This window comes from Schistocerca serialis, chromosome 3, assembly GCF_023864345.2.
Source record: "Schistocerca serialis cubense isolate TAMUIC-IGC-003099 chromosome 3, iqSchSeri2.2, whole genome shotgun sequence".
Lineage (NCBI taxonomy): Eukaryota > Metazoa > Arthropoda > Insecta > Orthoptera > Acrididae > Schistocerca > Schistocerca serialis.
Window position 1 is genome coordinate 90,015,211 of NC_064640.1, and position 19,980 is coordinate 90,035,190.

The window sequence follows — 19,980 nt, forward strand, 5'->3', positions numbered from 1 at the left end:
CTATAATTATTCTATAGTGCTTTATTCATGGTAAAGGTTTCCATACATAATGAGGCCAGTGTTCAACAAACTTTGCTGTTTATTGGATCTATTCAGTAATAAGCACATTGGTGTATGAAAACTAACAGTTATAGATTACATGAACACAGTTCTTATAGAGAATTCAGGCTGCAAATATCACAGGCTTTCACCAGCCCTTAACGAATTAAAGTTAACTACAAGCACTACTAGATCGCAACTTCATCCCACTAAACTCCTTCATCTTGTTTTGTAGCTCTATATGGTGTCTAAATTGGATAATATTTATACAAATACTACAACAATTATTTAAATAGGTTTCTTTCACACAGTTTATGTTAATGTTATTTTAGTTATTAACACAATTAAATACCTTTCTTTAAGCCTCTTAGTAATTCATATGCCTTTTTAAAAATGTTAGTGGTCCTACTTTTTATGGAACAGTAGCCAAAACATTGGTAGTTTTATTACACTTTGCAGTCGCACATGCGGAAGGATTTTATTGGAATGGACTTGAGCTGTGAATGCAATGCTCTTATATTAAATAATAATCATTATTTATAATGAAATCTTTAAATCAAATCAAATTTCAAATTGTTTCATGTTGGGTGAAATGAAACGCATTTGTCTAACCACTGTAGCTCACTATTCCAGAAAAATTTATTAGCTGTGTCAACATTTTTAGAGGAAATTTTAAATGTCAAGCTTTTATGTAAAACAGAATTTCCTTAGCAAAATTTTCTACACCATAGGAACCGGTAAAACATAAATTACTCTCAGTATACTACGAAACTGGAAAACATCCAGTGAAATAATTGTGACATTTACTTTGTATTTGTCTGAAAGTAAATTGCAGCAAAGGGGAAGAATTATTTTAGGAGTGATACTACAGCAAATGGAGATACACTTTGGTAAATTTCACTTTGTTTTCTCTGTAGTGGTCTCTGAATGTGTTTAAAAAGTTAAGAAATGCAAAGTATTTGAGCAAAATAAATGTTGTGCCATGAAATTCCTCATATGCTCAAATTGTGTAGTTTTCTTTCAAGATATCTGCTGCAGGCATTTAGCCAATAAATAGTTGATGTCAATTCACGTTTACTGAGAGTGTGATAAAGATAGTAGCAAAAAATTGCAGTCCAGTAGATGGACAACATTAAATTAAATTCGATTGGATTTGATTAGATTCAGTTTTCATTCCATTGACCCAAAAATGAGAGGATTCTCGCAGGTGTGGAACGTGTCAGAAAGTATAACAAAAGAAATGTAGAACATTCGAATATACTGCTCACTTCCCTGATCATTTGTCAGAAGATAATCAAAATATGTGAATACATCACAGTGAACTGAAATTGCTAATATTAACAGAATTAATACACTTTCAGAATGAAACATAGTTATGCACTTTTAATAAATTTATCAGACTCAAAATATCTAATCTTGACTGTTGTTACAAGTGCTGTCAAAAACGAAATCTGACATTTTTAGTTAAGCTGGTCTAACACTCCCTGTTAAGTTATTTAATCTATAGCATAGGAGTTGCATATCAAAAAATCTTTCATACTCTGTTTAAACTGTGCTTTATCTGAAATCAAGTTTTTAATGTTTGCTAGCGATTTATTGAAAATGTGTTGGAGCAAGGTCTTTTAGGTCTTAATGTCGATTGTTCATATTCCTAGTATTGATACTATATATTGAGCTATTTGTTGGAAATACACACAAATCACTTACAACTTTCATTAAGGAATAAATATACTGAGAAACAATGGTTAGAATACCTAGTCCTTTGAACAGGTTTCTACAGTATGTTCTTGAATTTACACTACAATTGAATGTTATTACACACTTTTGCACTCTAAAAACTTTTGCTCCGTTTGACCAGTTACCCTAGAAAATGATCCCATATGACACAGTAGAATGAAAGTAAGCAAAGTATGCACTTTTTTTAATGTCTCCTATATCTGATATAATTCGTATTGCAAATACTGACTTGTTTAGGCGCTACAGTAATTCTGTGGTATGCCCTTCCCAAATGAGTTGATTATTAAGTTGTAACTCCAGAAATTTAACACTGTCAACCTCTTCGATCTGCATGTCTTCATTTGTTACACACATGCTGGAAGGAAATCACTTACAGTTTCTGAACTGCATATAGTGTGTCTTTTCAAAGTTTAATGACAGTGAATTAGCTTTAAACTATTTATTAATGTCAGTGAAAATTTGATTAGGGACCATTTCTAAACCTATACTTGACTTCCTATTTATGGCAATATTTGTATTGTCTATGAACAAAATAAACTAAGCATCTGACAATGTAATACACGAGAGGTCATTAATATACACAAGGAAAAAGCCATGTACCCAAGGTGGAACCTTGAGGAACACCACATGTAATTAATTCCAAATCAGTTGGAAGTCAATTTGTTATCTAATGAATTAATTACTTTCTCACTTTACATGCAAATAACTGTCTCTACATTGGAACCCTGAAGGCACCCAAATTGTGTCTTGGACAATACATTATTTGCAGATAGATACTAAAGAGGGCACTTGAACACAACTTTTTCAAATATTTTTGAAAAAGCTGGCAAAAATGAAATTGGTCAATAGTTTGACGGTATCTCTTTATCCCTGTTCTTGTAAAGAGGCTTAACTTCAGCACATTTCAACCAGTCTGTAAATGCTTCACTGATAAAAATTGATTACACAAATAACTTAAGATAGAACTCAGTTCATATGAGCACTCTTTGATTCACTTTGTTGATATGTTATCATAACTGCTAGACTACTTTGATTTTCAGGATTTTAGGATGGATGTGTGGGAGACGTGAGTGTCATTTCCATGTAACTGAAGTTATTTGTAAAGACTGGTCTCAGACACTTCATTGTACTGTTTACTGAACCTGATAACCCCAAGCTGTCAGTATCACAAACAATGTACTTGTTTAAGAGATTTGCAACACTATATGCACTTGTTACCACTGTCTCGTTTATTTTTAGAGCTAGCTGTTACTCTTCCTTTTTGGCTCCACTTCTCTCTCTCTTTACTATATCTCGTATAGTTTTTATTTTGTTGCCTGACGTAATTATCTTTTTCTCATAATAAAGCTGCTTAGATTTCTGGATTACTTGCGTCACTGTTTTTGCAGTATTCTTTGTAATGCATTACAATACTAACATCAGAGCTGTTCCTGGATAGTAGATGGAGTGTCCTTTTTGTCCCACATGATATCTTTATTCCTTGTGTAATTCGTGGTTTATTTTGAGATTTCTGTTTGAATTGAGTTACCTTTGAGGGAAAGCAATTTTCAGGTGATGAATTAACTTTATTAATGAATGCTTTGTGTTTTCCATTTGGGTCAGATGTATTGTAAACATCTATCCAGTTCATGTCTTTGAGCAATCTCCTAAAATTCTCAATCTTTCACTGGTTTATTAATCTCCTGCACTCAGATTTCGTAGTTTGTATATCTTGTAATGTTTCAGCATTTAACGTAAGATGATACATGGCATCAGATAGTCCTTTTACTATTGGTTAAAACCAATATTACTTTTTTCCCTAGATTTGTCTGCAGACGTATTATCAATAGCAGTCTTAGAGCATTTACTTATCCCAGTTTAAAAGTTCACAGTAGGAAGTAAATTCAATGACAGTATCACTGATTGATTGCAATAATTGTTCACTGACAAAGCTTTTCCATAAATGCACATTAAAATGACCAGCAACCACTCTTTCTTTGTTTTTTCCTCCTGTGAGATGGGACAAAAGATCCAAATTTTTTTATGAAGAGGTTAAGGTTCCCTGAAGGTGCTCTGCATATACTTCCTATTATAAAGGACTTATATGAAATACTTTGTCTGTTGTACAAGCTTCTAACTTGTGCTCTGAACAAAATTTATAATATCAATATTCTGGAAATTAAAACAGTGTCTGACAAATGTGGCAACTTCTCCTTTCTCCATATTTTCTCTATAGAAGTAAGAGGCCAACTTGACTCCTGTAAGATTTAACATATCTATGTCAGTAGTCACACGATGTTCAGAGAGACAGATTATATAAACTAGTTTGCTCAACTCTAATTCTTCAACACAAATAAGCAACTCATTAAGCTTACCCATCAATCCTTGGATATTCTGATGCAATAAGGATAACTGATTTTGTACTCTGGCTGAATTACAAATGGATGAACCTAATTTTTCTGTTGATTTTTTTCAATATCTCCGTTTCAACCTGGGACTGTTTGCATGGATTGTACATTAAAATTTGCTTTCTGGCTGCCTGTTTTGTCCCACATTTCTTTTCCCTTCTCCCCCCGTAACCTTCCCAGATCTTGTCAAAATACTTCATGGCTGAACTGCCAGATATTAGTGTCCTACAGGCATGATATTTCGGCAAACAACCACATAGCCATCGTCAGGTAGACTGATGAACCAACTGATTTGGGAGGAGAGGGGGACGGGTGGTGGTGGGGGGGGGGGGGGGGGCTGGCTGGCACCGTGCTTTTATCTCCGGCTTGTTTCCCCTCTGATCAGTCACTCCATCGGCTGTTGGCACCCAGCACCTCTAGCCCCACAGCACCTACTGATCCAGTGTTCTGTCCCAGATGCGCATACTGCCGACACTTAAGCCATTCCTCTGCCTGCCTCCAAAGTCAGTTTTTTGTCTAATGTTTATTAATTTTATTTATTTACACATCAAGTTCCATAGGACCAAATTGAGGAGCAAATTTCAAACGTCATAGAACGTGTCAGTAACTGAAATTACAACATAAAAGTAATAATAGATAAAAATAAAATGTTTATGAACCCAAAAAAAGTCAGTCCATGAATTTAACAATCAACAATACTGCAAGAATCAGCTTAATTTTTCAAGGAACTCCTCGACAGAATAGGAGTGACCCATGAGGAAACTCTTCAGTTTTGATTTGAAGGTGTGTGGATCACTGTTAAGATTTTTGAATTTGAGTGACAGCTTATTGAAAATGGATGCAGCAGTATACTACACACCTTTCTGCACAAGTGTTACGAAAATCCAATCCAAATGCTAGTGTGATTTCTGCCAAGTATTAACTGAGTGGAAGCTGCTTATTCTTGGGAATAAGCTAATACTGTTAACAAGAAATGACAATAAGGAATGTATATATATTGAGAGGCCAATGTCAAAATACTGAGACTCATGAACAGGGGTCGACAAGAGGTTTGTGAATTTACACCACTTATAGCCCAAACTGCCCATTTCTGATTCCTCTTCTTGACTGTTCTGACAGCAGGGTCCCATGCCTTGCTAAGTATCTAGCCGCTATCACGATTTATCTGTGGTTCCATTACTCGAATCTCAAGAGATTGCTTGATGACACAGTTCCAGAATTTGGAGGTCTGTGACAGAACCTTGGTGTGGCTGTAGTTTGTTCCATGCAGTTCAATCAGGCAACGTTCTGTGACTGCCGATTTGTTAGGCTGCTGAAATATGGCATGGCATTGTTGTTCTTGGCAATGATATTGTACAGTACGCACAGCCTGACCTATGTAAATCTTACCACAATTGCAGGTTATGTGATGGACCATGGATATCTGCAGTCCAAGGTCATCTTTCACACAACCAACTTGTGCCTGTGTTTTGGCTGGTGGGCGGAAGATCGTCCTTACGTGGTGTTACCGAAGAATTCACCCTGTCTTGCTGGATAACGTGCCACAAAAAGAAATGAATGCAACACCGGAGTCATCCTGAGAATCCTCTTCTGGTTCCGCTGGTCATATGGAGAGTGTAGGACGTAAGGCTCTCTGAATTTTGCCACTCCTTGTAGTCATTCTTCTGGAAAACTGCCTTCAGATGTTAAAGTTCTTCGTTGATACTTCAATTATCATAGTGCGAGCCCTATGTATCAGTGGTTTGAACACGCCATTCCTCTGAGCCAGATGACGGCAGCTGTCAGCGTGTAAATGTAGGTCAGTATGTGTCTTCTTCCGATAAACGTGGTGGCCCAAAGTGCCGTCCACTCTTCTTATGACCAGAACATACAGAAAGGGGAGCACTTCCTTCTGTTCCACTATCTTCCTATGTCCACAGCCAATCCTGTACAACCATTGAGCCTTATATATTTCCGCAGTTCCCATGCCACTACAATCGTACACATGAAAGAAACTACAACGACCCTCACACCACACCCTGGATCTAACAATCCAATTGCAACTCGTACACTTCTCTCTCATGGCACTCAAATTTTGGCTTTGGCCTAAATTAAACAAGAATAACTTCCTTGACTGTGTTTATATGTTAAACAAGAATAACTTCCTAGACTACTCAGTCAATATATTAAATTTCTTAAAAAGATTATGCCTAAAGTTTGGACACTAATTCAAAAATTCTGGAGAAGTAGAATGTACATACTGTAATGGATCTCTCTGATCATGCTAATGTGCTTTGATTTACATGCATGGCATTCATACGTAATTTGAAGTATGCAAGATTGATATAGTCCATACAGGTAAAAAACTAAAAACAACCACTGTGGCTTTAACTTCTTTATACACTCTTGCAGTACAGTCTTTGATCTAAAACTTTGTCATTGGGTGGCTGTTTCAGAGAATAAGTCTGTGTAATTTCCTAAAGTTGGCAATAAAACTGTCTGCACTGTAGAATGTGGAAGTTTCCGAAGGAAGTGTCATTCTCTGCTTAAGCTGTTGTAGCCTGCTCATTGTTTAATGATAAAATGTGTGGTTTAGTAAAGTCACAAGTTCAGAGTTAGCGCCTTCCTTTAATTTTTAAACTGCAGTTTGGGTGTCTGCTAAAAATATCAGTCTGATACCCCAAAGATAATTTGCTTCACTTTCTGATTCACCAGTAATAGCAAAACCATCCAGAAACATTTCCACAAAAGAGCTTTTTGCTGCATCAAAATAAAGAGTTTATGCTTGAGAGTTTCCTCACTGTACTGTGGCAACATGCCACTGGTCAGCCGACATCAACCACCTGGCACTGTTTGGCATCCACCAAATTGATCATGACTCGGCTCTCTTTGGACACATTTCTACTCTCACCGTGGCCAGTGTAGAGTCATTTATTATTGTAGTTAAATTTTCCAAACAAAATAACGTTGGTAAACCAAGTTAACAAAGAGCAATAATACAACATGTGTAGGTTGCAACACGTGTCTGTTTTAATTGCGATTTTTGTTATTTGGAGTTCCACTACTTACCTTGCAGTTACTTGTTAGTTGAAGCTAATTAATGTTGTTTTTAAGAGTTATAAAATAAGTATTGCAAGTGTAAAAAGTCTCACGTTTGTGGTATGACACAAACTAATGAAAAAACGCTACTAAAATATGCATTCTACTACCACAAGCAGTACTGCACACATTCAGTTTTTTTCATTTTCTTCATGGACTTTTGAACCTGCTTTTTCGGTCATTTTGTATGATTCCCATGCACTGTAGACTTACTTGATTTGGAACTTTTGTTATTAATAACTTGCGAAATGTCAATGTGGATGCTCACATTTTCAAATTGATGCTGTGTTGTCTTTTCATTTGTGTTTCTCTTGTTTTGAGGGTAGTACAAATGGTAGTGTTCTTAAGGAAAACCTTTTTTAAGCTTGCAATGATCAAAAGATGTGTTGCATACTCATAATATTATCAGCATAACCACAGGCGATGCACCAAAAAAGTGAATCACATTTGGTGAATGAGCTTCTCAGTTTTCAGTGTGCTTGAGACAGGAAAACAATTATGACAGTTATTGGTATATGATGTTTAGTTTGTAATCAGGTCATCTGAGTGTTATTAGAAACTACACGGTAGTCCCTAAACCTACTTACAGAAATGAGAATAAAACTCATTGTCATATAGTTTCCGTATTACAGCCTTCAGCATCTGCATCTTTGAGACCCAGACTATACTCACTTCTGAGGCCACTTGACAAACATTTCAGCTATGGAAACACATTTTTCCTACCAGTAGGACAACTGGAACTTTGCAGCAGTGCTTCATATGTTTGGCAACTCTGTAATTGTCAAATTATTTTTTGGATGGCACAGAATTATCCTGCTGAATTACTTGAGATTTTATTGTCATTTCCATTAAATAATCAAAGTGATTTTCACTTAACGATTTTGAGTTCAGAAAGGTCATTCCATGCAGAAAATACAACTGATCCTGCCTTTTATGTTTATCTGTGCTAGCCACCAATGGGGCAGTAAGGGAGAGCTGAATGCTGCAGCTGTTATCTAGAGCTAAAGTAACTGAGTTGCACTGTAAAGTGAAGGCTACATTGATGATGCCTCTTTCTGCATCTGCTTGACATAATTTTTGGGTTTTGTGAGTACACAATTGTATTTATGAAACTGTGGTGCTGAGTAATTCATCAACTGGGTTTCTTTGTGTCTACTCCCAGCAGCCACATTTCATATTAATAGAGTATGACACAGAACGACACACAAACAAACACTGTTTTGAAGTCCAAAGTGTGTAATATCTTAGTAATTCATATCGATTTTTGCACATTAATGTTACAGATTACACAATAGTTAACATAAGAGATAAATTGAGCATGAACAATGAATTCTATCACAGTATTTAAAACAGTCTGACAGTGCTTTGATATTTTACCAATTCAGTGTGTGTAAAAACATACTGAGCTGCAGTTAAAGATGTCAAGAAGCCAGGTTATAGTTCATTTCTGTCCAGAAAGGAATTTTTGTGGTGGTTGTTCAGTAAGGAGCAGGAAGTGTAAACATTTGAGGGCTCAAGTTCGAAAGAATACATGTGTGAGGGATGACTTCTCTAACTCTTAGACAGGTTTCTTGTATTACCATATTTTACAGACTATAGAATCCTATGGACTATAAGACACACCTTAATTTTCAAGCAATTTTTAAAAAAATAACATTTTCACCATTTTTATTATTAGATTGCAAAGCCAGACTAAAAAAATCTTAGTTTTTAAAACCGAACTGACCTTTAAAATCCCTGAAAATTGTAATCTGAGATTTCTTCTTCTTCTTCATAATCGTTATCCTCTTCACATATAAGATCGTCTTTAGTGCCATTGAGAGCATTACTTAGACTGCATTCCGAGGAAGCTTTAACACTAATAATGTTTTCTCTCATTCTAGACTATGACTGTTTTATCCATTGACACACTCGTTTGATTGTAGGTCGTTTTAACATTCCCTTCAACATGAATTCATGTTGAGTTTCATCCAGTGTCCATTTGTTCCATTCCTCTCTCATATACTTTTTACATGGTTTATCAAGACATCAAGAGGTTGCAGTTGTGAAGTGAGTACTCTCGGATTGACAGCAAGCACTGTATTTCTCTGTCTCAATTTCTCTTACACAGAATTTTTCAAGTGACTGCTAAATTGATCTAGCACAAGAGGGGGAACTGTTCATTTCCTTCTCTCCCACACTCTGTTAAACCATAATTTCATACCAGCCTCCTCCTGTCTAACCCTTGTCATGTACACTAACACCACCATCTCGTGGTATTTCGGAAGGTTTTGGCATTGTTTTGTGCTTGAAAATGGTCATTGTATTAAATTTAGTACTGTCAGTACAAAATGAAAGGACAACAGGGTAGCCCATTTTTTCATGTCCACTTGTTTTTATAGTTACACTTTTTGCACTTTTCATGGCAACAGTTCTGTTCTTTGGCACATCAAATGTCAGAGGAGTTGTGTTCATATTCACCATTGGCTTAGTTCCACACTGGTTTTCTTTCAGTGTTGAATAGTAAATTGATGGAAAGAAAATATTTTCTCTTCATACTCTTGTAGCATTTTATGAGATATTGTGGTTTTGGTTTGTGTGCTAAGTCAATGATGTGTCCTAAACATGGAACTCCACCCGTAAAGTCTGTTAAGTTCCACTGTACAGCTAGGTTGTGAGTATGTGTTTGAATCATTTTTGTATTAATTCCAATGCAATTTTGACAATGTCCTTGAATCCATTTCAATATGTCATCTAGTTTTGGCCAGTTTGCATTCAGTCCTCTATTTGCACATATAGTCTTCCACATATTTTTTTTTTTTTTTTCTTTTCTCCAGTTCCTTTTTACTAGACCACCAGTCGTGAATGGTTTTTTCTGTTGTTGGAGGGCCGAAATGCTACTCAGCTGCTCTGCTTCCATGTTCTTCTGCGTATGCTATTACTTCCAATTTATTGCCTGCATCATATGAATACCTTTTATTTGTTTCCATTGTGTAAATAGCTACAACAAAAATATTGTACTGTTACCGATAACACAAACCACTTTAAGTTCAAGTTCACTGGCACTGTTGACTGCGATGACACATCATAGATGTGTTCTAGGTTTGTGATGGCAGGACGGGAGGGAGACACTGTTAGCAAGCTTGTGAATCCCCACAACTCATGTTCGTCACATTGGTGTACTGTCAGTACAAAATGAAAGGACAACAGGGTAGCCCATTTTTTCATGTCCACTTGTTTTTATAGTTACAGTTATAGTTATAGTATAGTTATAGTTATAGTTAAAGTTTTTGCTGCCAGGTGACCCCAACATTGCCAGGTGGAGATAGGTTTTCCAGGCAGAGATAGGTTTTTTAAGAGTGGGGGAATTTTAAATCAAACGCTGGACATTTTTATATATTAATTTAGAGTATAAGACCCACCTGACTTGTGGAAGCAATTTTTCGAAGAAAAAAATGCGTCTTATAGTCTGCAAAATACAGTGTTATTAACATACGGTATTATTAAAATACGATATTATTATTATTATTATTATTATTATTATTATTATTATTATTATTATTATTATAAAAGTCACCAGTGTGTGTTGTCATGCAATAGCAACACTGTATGTGGTTCTGTTGGTTGTTTTTTCTTACGCTGCGACCAAAAGATGTCACAGTTGTTGCCGGCGCCTGTGATGGACACAGCCATGGGAAGGAGTTCATAGTGCACAACACCCTGTTTATGCCACCAGATGCAAAATATTATCAGTCAGTTTGCCTTTTTGCCCAAAGAGATGTCCTTTGTCATGGCTCAGCCATTAATTTCTTTTTAAGAAGTTAACATAACTCATTACCAGTAAGAATGCTCAGTGAGCAAACTGATGGCTTACAAGTGAAACTGCAGTACTCTTACACCCAACTTGTGAACCTTGCCTATTGAATCCAAGTGTTGCAGTTGGGGTAAATGATCACAGTTCATCATATGTGTCATTTATTAAGACTTTCTGAATGTGGAGAATGATTCATGCCAGAATGATTTCCATGAAGCAAGAAAATTATTTCCTGATGTGATTTGCCCCCGTTTCAAGCTGCCTCCTGTTGTCTATGAAACTCAAAGTGAACAATTTCTAACAAATGAACATTTTTCCTCATGACTTTATTTTGTAATGCTTAAACCACATTCGTAAGATTTGAGTATGCTAGTCAAACCTTTGACTTTAAGTTAAATACTGGAACTCCAAATATAAAAAAAAAATTAAATATGATAAATACATTCTTGGTGTCCTATGTCTGATGTCACTGCACTTCATTCACTCAGTTTAATGAAGTTATTTTGTGTGGAAAATCAAATTACAGTAATTAACAATTTTACGCTAGCCAGTGTGAGAGCAGAAAAAGTTATCAAAGGCACACTGTCATGATCACTTTTGTTGATACCAGCTGACATCTGGCTGCCACTGACAATGGCCGGTTGCCACAGTATGGTGAGGAAACTCCTGAGCATAAATTGTTCTTATTTTGATGTAGCCACGAGCTCTTTTGTGCAGATGTTCCTGGAAGGTTTTGCTTTAGCAGACACCTGAAACGTGTTTTAAAAATAAAAGGAAGAAGTGGACTCGAATTCACAACTTTGTGTCTACATTGGGTAACTTTCACTAGTAGATCATGAGTGGACTGCAATAGCTCACGAGGAAGACAACACTTCCTCCAGAAAATTCCCCATCTACATTGTTGCCAGGTTTTGCATATGGCTGGATGTAGAATTCTTGTGGGTGGCAAGTTTTATTGGTACCTTAAGTAAATGACTCAGATTAGTATGTGTGGGAACTAGCCGTTGGCGAGGTTTTATGTCAAAGCCTGTCCTTGTACCAATAAATTAATAGCTTTCTTTGTTTCTGGATCATTTCTAAAGCTAAACTGAATTATGCTCTTCTGTAAACCATCCCGTAAAAGAATTCGTATGAAATTTGCAACATTAATACTAGTGTATGGTCATAACCATTTAATTATCTTCATCTTCTTGGTAAGTGGCTTAATTTACCAATGCCTAGTAGCTTGTGATTCACAAAATAAATGTGTGTGTAGTCTGGCTACTATGGGCTTTTTTAGATTATATTTCCTTACTGTGAAATACTAACAGAGAATTTGCAGTAGTAGTGCCTCTCTCTTATGTTAGTTATTCTTTGAAACTGTTTGAATTGTTATGTTTTAGGAATTGGAGTTAGAAAAGCAAATGAAAAAGAAACTTGAGAAAGACCTAAAGAAATCAAATGATACGTTGGAAGAAGAAAGATCTCGACAAAAACAAATAGTACTTTTATTGCTTGCAGAAAGAAAAAGATTAATCATGAAGTACATAGAAGAAAGAAAACGGTCGGAAGATCTAGCTCAGGTGAGTCTTAACATTTTATTTTTTTATTTTTTTTTTTTTAATATAAACAAGTTTATAGAGCAGCTAAATTGAAAGTAGGGTATCTTTCTTCAGTTTCTCATTCTGAACTTTTGGTAAACTGCTGTTCATGAGGATTTAAATTATAAAAGCATTTGGAAAAAAGAGAGATGGTACTGAACTTCTGGAAAGCATAGCTGTTAAAATAGCATCACTGAAATTCTCTCTGGTACATCCCCCAACTCAAAAAAGAGAGGAGATATCACTAACTATTGTCACTAACTATTGCCACCTAGACGAACTCCAAAAGAATGATAGTAGTTGAAAAGTTTGTGGGACAAATGTTGCACAAGGCAATGGGGGCCAAAATATGATGTTGGTTTCTTGTTGCTAGGTGCGGTCACGTCAGAGATAGGAAGATCAACTTCGTTTTTTTTAAATGGGATGCTATAGTTTGGTACTTATTTTCTGATGGTGGCTCTCGAGATTAGTCCAATGATGTGTAACAGTAAGGTCTTTGAAGGTCAATGAAGGTCAAAAAGGTGGCATGTACATTCATTTACAGAAGGTGTTTGAAGTGATGACCATTGGCATCAATGTAGTGCTGCAATCTTCTTATCATGGCTTGAGTGCTATTCCTTAACACTTTGGCATTTATCGAAGCACATGCTCTGACAATTCTCTCTTGTATATTGTGCAAATAGTAAATATTCGCAGAATACGGTGTATCCATCTAACGTGCCATGCAATGCAACACTAATAGGAACAGTAAGACTAGTATCGTCGAACAAGCGAAAGTGAATGGTGTATTCCTTCGAAGAACAAGTAAATATGTTTCTCATTTATGGAGAATGCCAACGAAATTCAGTGAGAGCTAGAGACTTGCACTCTGAAAGGTGTCCTCAATGCATTCACACTACACGTCATACATTTAAATATGTGTATGATAAATTAAGAACAACCGGATCTTTAACACATATCGAAACATATCCGGCAAAGGGAAGTTACTAACGAGGATACGGAAATTGGTACCCTAGCCACTGTGGTTTGGGATCCTTGTGTTAGTTCGCGTCAAATCAGAAGGGAATCTGGCATGAGCCAGAGTAGTGTTGTTCATGTTCTGCATCACCATAAATATCATCCTTGTCATATCAGTCTCCACCAAGAATCAACTGGTGTGGATTGTATGCATTGCATTGAATTTTGCTGATGGGCTCAACTTCAGATTCAGAGGGATGACACATTCATTAATTTGATTTTATTTACTGATAAAGTTACATTCACAAACCATGGAAATGTTAATTTGCATAACATGCATTATTGGGCAACTGAAAATCCATGTTTGCTGCGGCAAGTTACACACCAAAAACCGTGGTTGGTGAATGTATGGTATGAGATTCTGGAAGACAGAATTACAGGCCCCAATTTCATCAAAGGAAATCTTAATGGTAGGAAGTACACCACATTCTTACAAGAAACATTAGGTCTGTTATTGGAAGAAATACCTTTAGTAACAAGGAACAGAATGTGGTATTGTGAACCATGGATGAAGGGTATCAGACGGATGCCATATTCCTTGACTTCCGGAAAGCGTTCGACTCGGTGCCCCACTGCAGACTCCTAACTAAGGTACGAACATATGGGATTGGTTCTCAAGTATGCGAGTGGCTTGAAGACTTCTTAAGTAATAGAACCCAGTACGTTGTCCTCGATGGTGAGTTTTCGTCGGAGGTGAGGGTATTATCTGGAGTGCCCCAGGGAAGTATGGTAGGTCCGCTGTTGTTTTCTATCTACATAAATGATCTTTTGGATAGGGTGGATAGCAATGTGCAGCTGTTTGCTGTGGTGTACGGGAAGATGTTGTCTTTGAGTGACTGTAGGAGAATACAAGATGACTTGGACAGGATTTGTGATTGGTGTAAAGAATAGCAGCTAACTCTAAATATAGATAAATGTAAATTAATGCAGATGAATAGGAAAAAGAATCCTGTAATGTTTGAATACTCCATTAGTAGTGTAGCGCTTGACACAGTCACGTCGATTAAATATTTGGGTGTAACATTGCAGAGCGATGTGAAGTGGGACAAGCATGTAATGGCACTTGTGGGGAAGGCAGATAGTCGTCTTCGGTTCACTGGTAGAATTTTGGGAAGATGTGGTTCACCTGTAAAGGAGACCGCTTATAAAACACTAATACGACCTATTCTTGAGTACTGCTAGAGTGTTTGGGATCCCTATCAGGTCGGATTGAGGCAGGACATAGAAGCAGTTCAGGGGCAGGCTGCTAGATTTGTTACTGGTAGGTTTGATCATCACGCAAGTGCTACGGAAATGCTTCAGGAACTCGGGTGGGAATCTCCGGAGGAAAGGAGGGGTTCTTTTCATGAATCGCTACTGAGGAAATTTAGAGAACCAGCATTTGAGGCTGACTGCAGTACAATTTTACTGCCGCCAACTTACATTTCGCAGAAAGACGACAAAGATAAGATAATCGAGATTAGGGCTCGTACAGAGGCATATAGGCAGTCATTTTTCCCTTGTACTGTTTGGGAGTGGAACGGGGAGAGAAGATGCTAGTTGTGGTACGAGGTACCCTCCGCCACGCACAGTATGGTGGATTGCAGAGTATGTTTGTAGATGTAGATGTAGATGTAGATGTAGATGTTGATGCTATCAACACGATGGTTGTCAGCCACATTTTTCGCTGATGGCTAGAAATTAGTTGCAGAGAGAGTTCCCATGTCGTTGGATTGGACATGCAGGATATGTCGTGGTCGGTTCGTTTGCCAGATTTAGCGCCTCTGGATTTTTTCTGATTGAGATTTGTAAAAGACATTGTTTATAAAGATGTTCCCACTACACCTGAAGATACGGAGAAATGTCGGAGCATGTGCTTCGATAAGTGCCGATGTGATAAGGAATACCACTCAATCCATGATGATAAGACTGCATTACTGCATTGATAACAGTGGTCATCACTTCGAACACCTTCTGTAGATGGACATTCATGTCACCTTTTTGACCTTCATTGACCTTCAAAGACCTTACTGTTACACATCATTGGATTCATCTCGATGGCTGCTATCAAAAAATAAGTACCAAACTATAGCATCCCATTTAAAAAATAAAGTTGACCTTCATATCTCTGAAGCGACCCCACCTAGCAACAAAAAACTGTCAAATTATGGCCCCCTGTAGTCCCATGCAATTTTTGTCACACAGACGTTTGTCCCTGTCGTACTATTGGAGTTATTCTTGCTGGCAATGGTTAGTGACACACACACACACACACACACACACACACACACACACACACACACACCATTATTGACCTACGGTATTTGAAGGCATTTGGCATGTATAGCCTTAAGCACAAAATTAACATGCTGTTTTCTAGGAATGGAACTGTTTCAGAAACAGATATTTATTTATTTTAACTTCGTACGTGTGGCATGCTACTGATGTTAATAGTTCTTTAAAACTGAATAATAATAATAATAATAATAATAATAATAATAATAACCCACAAAACCAGCATGGCAACACAGGCTACAGATCAGAATAGAAAAACTGAGAAAAGACATCGGACACCTAACACAATTTATAAGAAATGAAATGTCAGAAAAAAACGAAAAAGGTTAGGTAAAATCTCACAACAAGAAGCGATAGAGCAATTAGATGAAAAGAAGCAGAAATTACAAGCATTGGCCATACGACTTAGAAGATACAAAAAAAGTGAAAATAGGAGGAAACAAAACCAAACATTCAACACAAACCAAAAAATTTTACCAGACAATAGATAACACACACATTAAAATAGACAATCCACCAAACATAACAGACATGGAACACTTCTGGAGCAGCATATGGTCAAACTCAGTACAACATAACAGGCATGCACGGTGGATACAAACAGAAACAGACACATACAAGATGATACCACAAATGCCTGAAGTGATAATTTTGCAACATGAAGTCGCCCAAGCAATTAATTCTACTCACAATTGGAAAGCCCCTGGAAAAGATAAAATAGCAAATTTCTGGCTAAAGAAGTTCACCTCAACACATCTAACTAAATTATTTAACAGTTACATTGCAGACCCATACACATTCCCTGATACACTTACACATGGAATAACTTATCTGAAACCTAAAGATCAAGCAGACACAGCAAACCCAGCTAAATATTGCCCCATAACATGCCTACCAACAATATACAAAATATTAACTTCAGTCATTACACAGAAATTAATGACACATACAACACAGAACAAAATTATAAATGTAGAACAAAAAGTCTGTTGCAAAGGAGCACGAGGATGTAAAGAGCAACTGATAATAGATGCAGAGGTGACATATCAAGCTAAAACTAAACAAAGGTCGGTACACTACACATACATTGATTACCAAAAAACTTTTGATAGTGTACCCCACTCATGGTTACTACAAATATTGGAAATATACAAAGTAGATCCTAAACATAGTAATGAAAAATTGGAAAACCACACTTAATACCCAAACAAATTCAAATAATATCACATCACAGCCAATACAAATTAAGCGTGGAATATACAAAGGAGACTCATTAAGTCCTTTCTGGTTCTGCCTTGCTCTGAACCCACTATCCAACATGCTAAATAATACAAATTATGGATACAGTATTACTGGAACATACCCACACAAAATCACACATCTGCTATACATGGATGATCTAAAACTACTGGCAGTAAACAAATCAACAACTCAACCAATTACTACCGAGCGAGGTGGCGCAGTGGTTAGCACACTGGACTCGCATTCGGGAGGACGACGGTTCAATCCCGTCTCCGGCCATCCTGATTTAGGTTTTCCGTGATTTCCCTAAATCGCTGCAGGCAAATGCTGGGATGGTTCCTTTGAAAGGGCACGGCCGATTTCCTTCCCCATCCTTCCCTTGCCTGAGCTTGCGCTCCGTCTCTAATGACCTCGTTGTCGACGGGACGTTAAACACTAATATACTCCTCCTCAACCAATTACTAAAGATAACAGAAGTATTCAGCAATTATGTGACTATGGCTTTTGGAACAGACAAATGTAAGAAAAATAGCATAGTCAAGGGAAAACACACTAAACAAGAAGATTACGTATTGGATAACCACAGCGACTGCATAGAAGGGATGGAAAAAACAGATGCCTATAAATATCTAGGATACAGACAAAAAATAGGAAGAGATAATACAAATATTAAAGAAGAACTAAAAGAAAAATATAGACAAAGACTAACAAAAGTACTGAAAACAGAATTGACAGCAAGAAACAAGACAAAAGCTATAAATACTTATGCTATACCAATATTGACCTACTCATTTGGAGTAGTGAAATGGAGTAACACAGACCTAGAAGCACTCAATACACTTACACAATCACAATGCCACAAATATAGAATACATCACATACATTCAGCAACTGAAAGATTCACATTAAGCAGAAAGGAAGGAGGAAGGAAATTTATCAATATAAAAAAACCTACATTATGGACAGGTAGACAATTCAAGAAAATTCTTTCTAGAACGAGCAGAAATTAGCAAAATACACAAAGCAATCACTCATATAAATACATCGGCTACACCACTGCATTTTCATAACCACTTCTACAACCCTTTAGATCACATAACATCAACAGATACGAAGAAAGTAAATTGGAAAAAGAAAACACTACATGGCAAGCACCCGTATCATCTAACACAGCCACACATCGATGAAGACGCATCCAACACATGGTTAAGAAAAGGCAATATATACAGTGAGATGGAAGGATTCATGATTGCAATACAGTATCAAACAATAAACACCAGATATTACAGCAAGCAAATTATTAAAGATCCCAATACTACAACAGATAAATGCAGACTTTGCAAACAACAAATAGAAACAGTAGATCACATCACAAGTGGATGTACAATACTAGCAAATACAGAATACCCCAGAAGACATGACAATGTAGCAAAAATAATACATCAACAGCTTGCCTTACAACATAAACTTATAAAACAACATGTTTTCCACATACAAGTATGCACCACAAAATGTACTGGAGAATGATGAATACAAATTATACTGGAACAGAACCATTACAACAGATAAAACACCACCACATAACAAACCTGACATCATACTCACCAATAAAAAGAAGAAATTAGCACAACTAATCAAAATATCCATACCCAATACAACAAATATACAAAAGAAAACAGGAGAAAAAATTGAAAAATACATCCAACTGGCTGAGGAAGTCAAGGACATGTGGCATCAGGATAAAGTTGACATTATACCAATTATACTATCAACTACAGGAGTCATACCACACAATATCCACCAGTACATCAATGCAATACAGCTACATCCAAACTTATATATACAACTACAGAAATCCGTAATTATTGATACGTGTTCAATTACCTAAAAGTTCCTAAATGCAATATAACAAATACCGTACAGTTAAAAGGAAGTCACGCTTGATCAAGGTCCGCGTCACTTTCCATTTTTGACCAGACATAACGTCTGAGGAAAAAAAAGAAAGAAAGAAATAATAATACTAGTAGTAGTAGTAGTAGTAGTAGTAGTAGTAAAGCAAACAAGTAAAACATGTAGATTGTGTAACAAATGTATAATGAGTATAAGTTACAATTTTATTTCTTTTTTGCACAGCAGAAAAATCCTCTATGGTATAGAAAGCCTTCTTTTTAAGCTAACTTTATAGTACATTACTAAAGGTTGTTAATGAGGTAGTGTGTGCGTTTTGTGGGAGTGCATTGAACAGTTTTACTCCAAGGTGTGTGTACATGTTGTGAGTCTTACTTAGTCTTGTAATGGGTTGGTAAATCTTCCCTTTATGGTGCATGAAATGATTGCCTTAATGTGTAGCCCTCTCAGTTTTCTTTCTTGTAGACTAGACAATTAACTGTAAATAATGATGAGACTGCCATTATACCCAGTTTTTCAAAAGTGACATACAGGATGTGTTTTTAAAACACTGTCTACACATCTGTTAGCGTTTCCTGCCATGTAGAAACTCTTTTTGCCCTGGTGGAGGTGCCGCAAAGCAGTATGCAGTATGTTACGTGACTATGAAAAAAATACATAACAGGAGCTAAGAATCGTGTTTCTACTCACACATACTCTAAGTTTATGCAGTAGGTATATGACTCTTGACAATTTAGTGCATATAGAATCTGTTTCCAGGTTCCAAGGTTGGAATCTGTGTCATAAAATCGTTGTTGGTATTGTGCAAACTATAAATTCCATTTTCAGTTTTATTCTGGTTTAGAGTTTATACATTGTCTTTAACCAAGGCATTAGAAGTTCTTAGGTAGGTCTTGCTTTGTTCCTTTAGGTGCTATTTCGTCAT

The 19,980-nt window shown here is 36.6% G+C and overlaps 1 protein-coding gene across 14 annotated transcripts in view; it reads left to right on the top strand.

Annotated features, from left to right (window-relative positions):
• Window positions 1-19,980, top strand: part of LOC126469755 (CTTNBP2 N-terminal-like protein) — a 224,879-nt gene that overhangs the window by 78,597 nt on the left and 126,302 nt on the right. For all 14 annotated transcript variants that reach the window (XR_007586065.1, XM_050096970.1, XM_050096972.1 and 11 more), the window contains one exon: window positions 12,417-12,596. Coding sequence is in view for 13 of the 14 variants with exons in the window: in XM_050096970.1 (XP_049952927.1) it covers window positions 12,417-12,596 (180 nt within the window). In the remaining variant the exon portion in view is untranslated. The remainder of the gene's footprint in view (window positions 1-12,416; window positions 12,597-19,980) is intronic.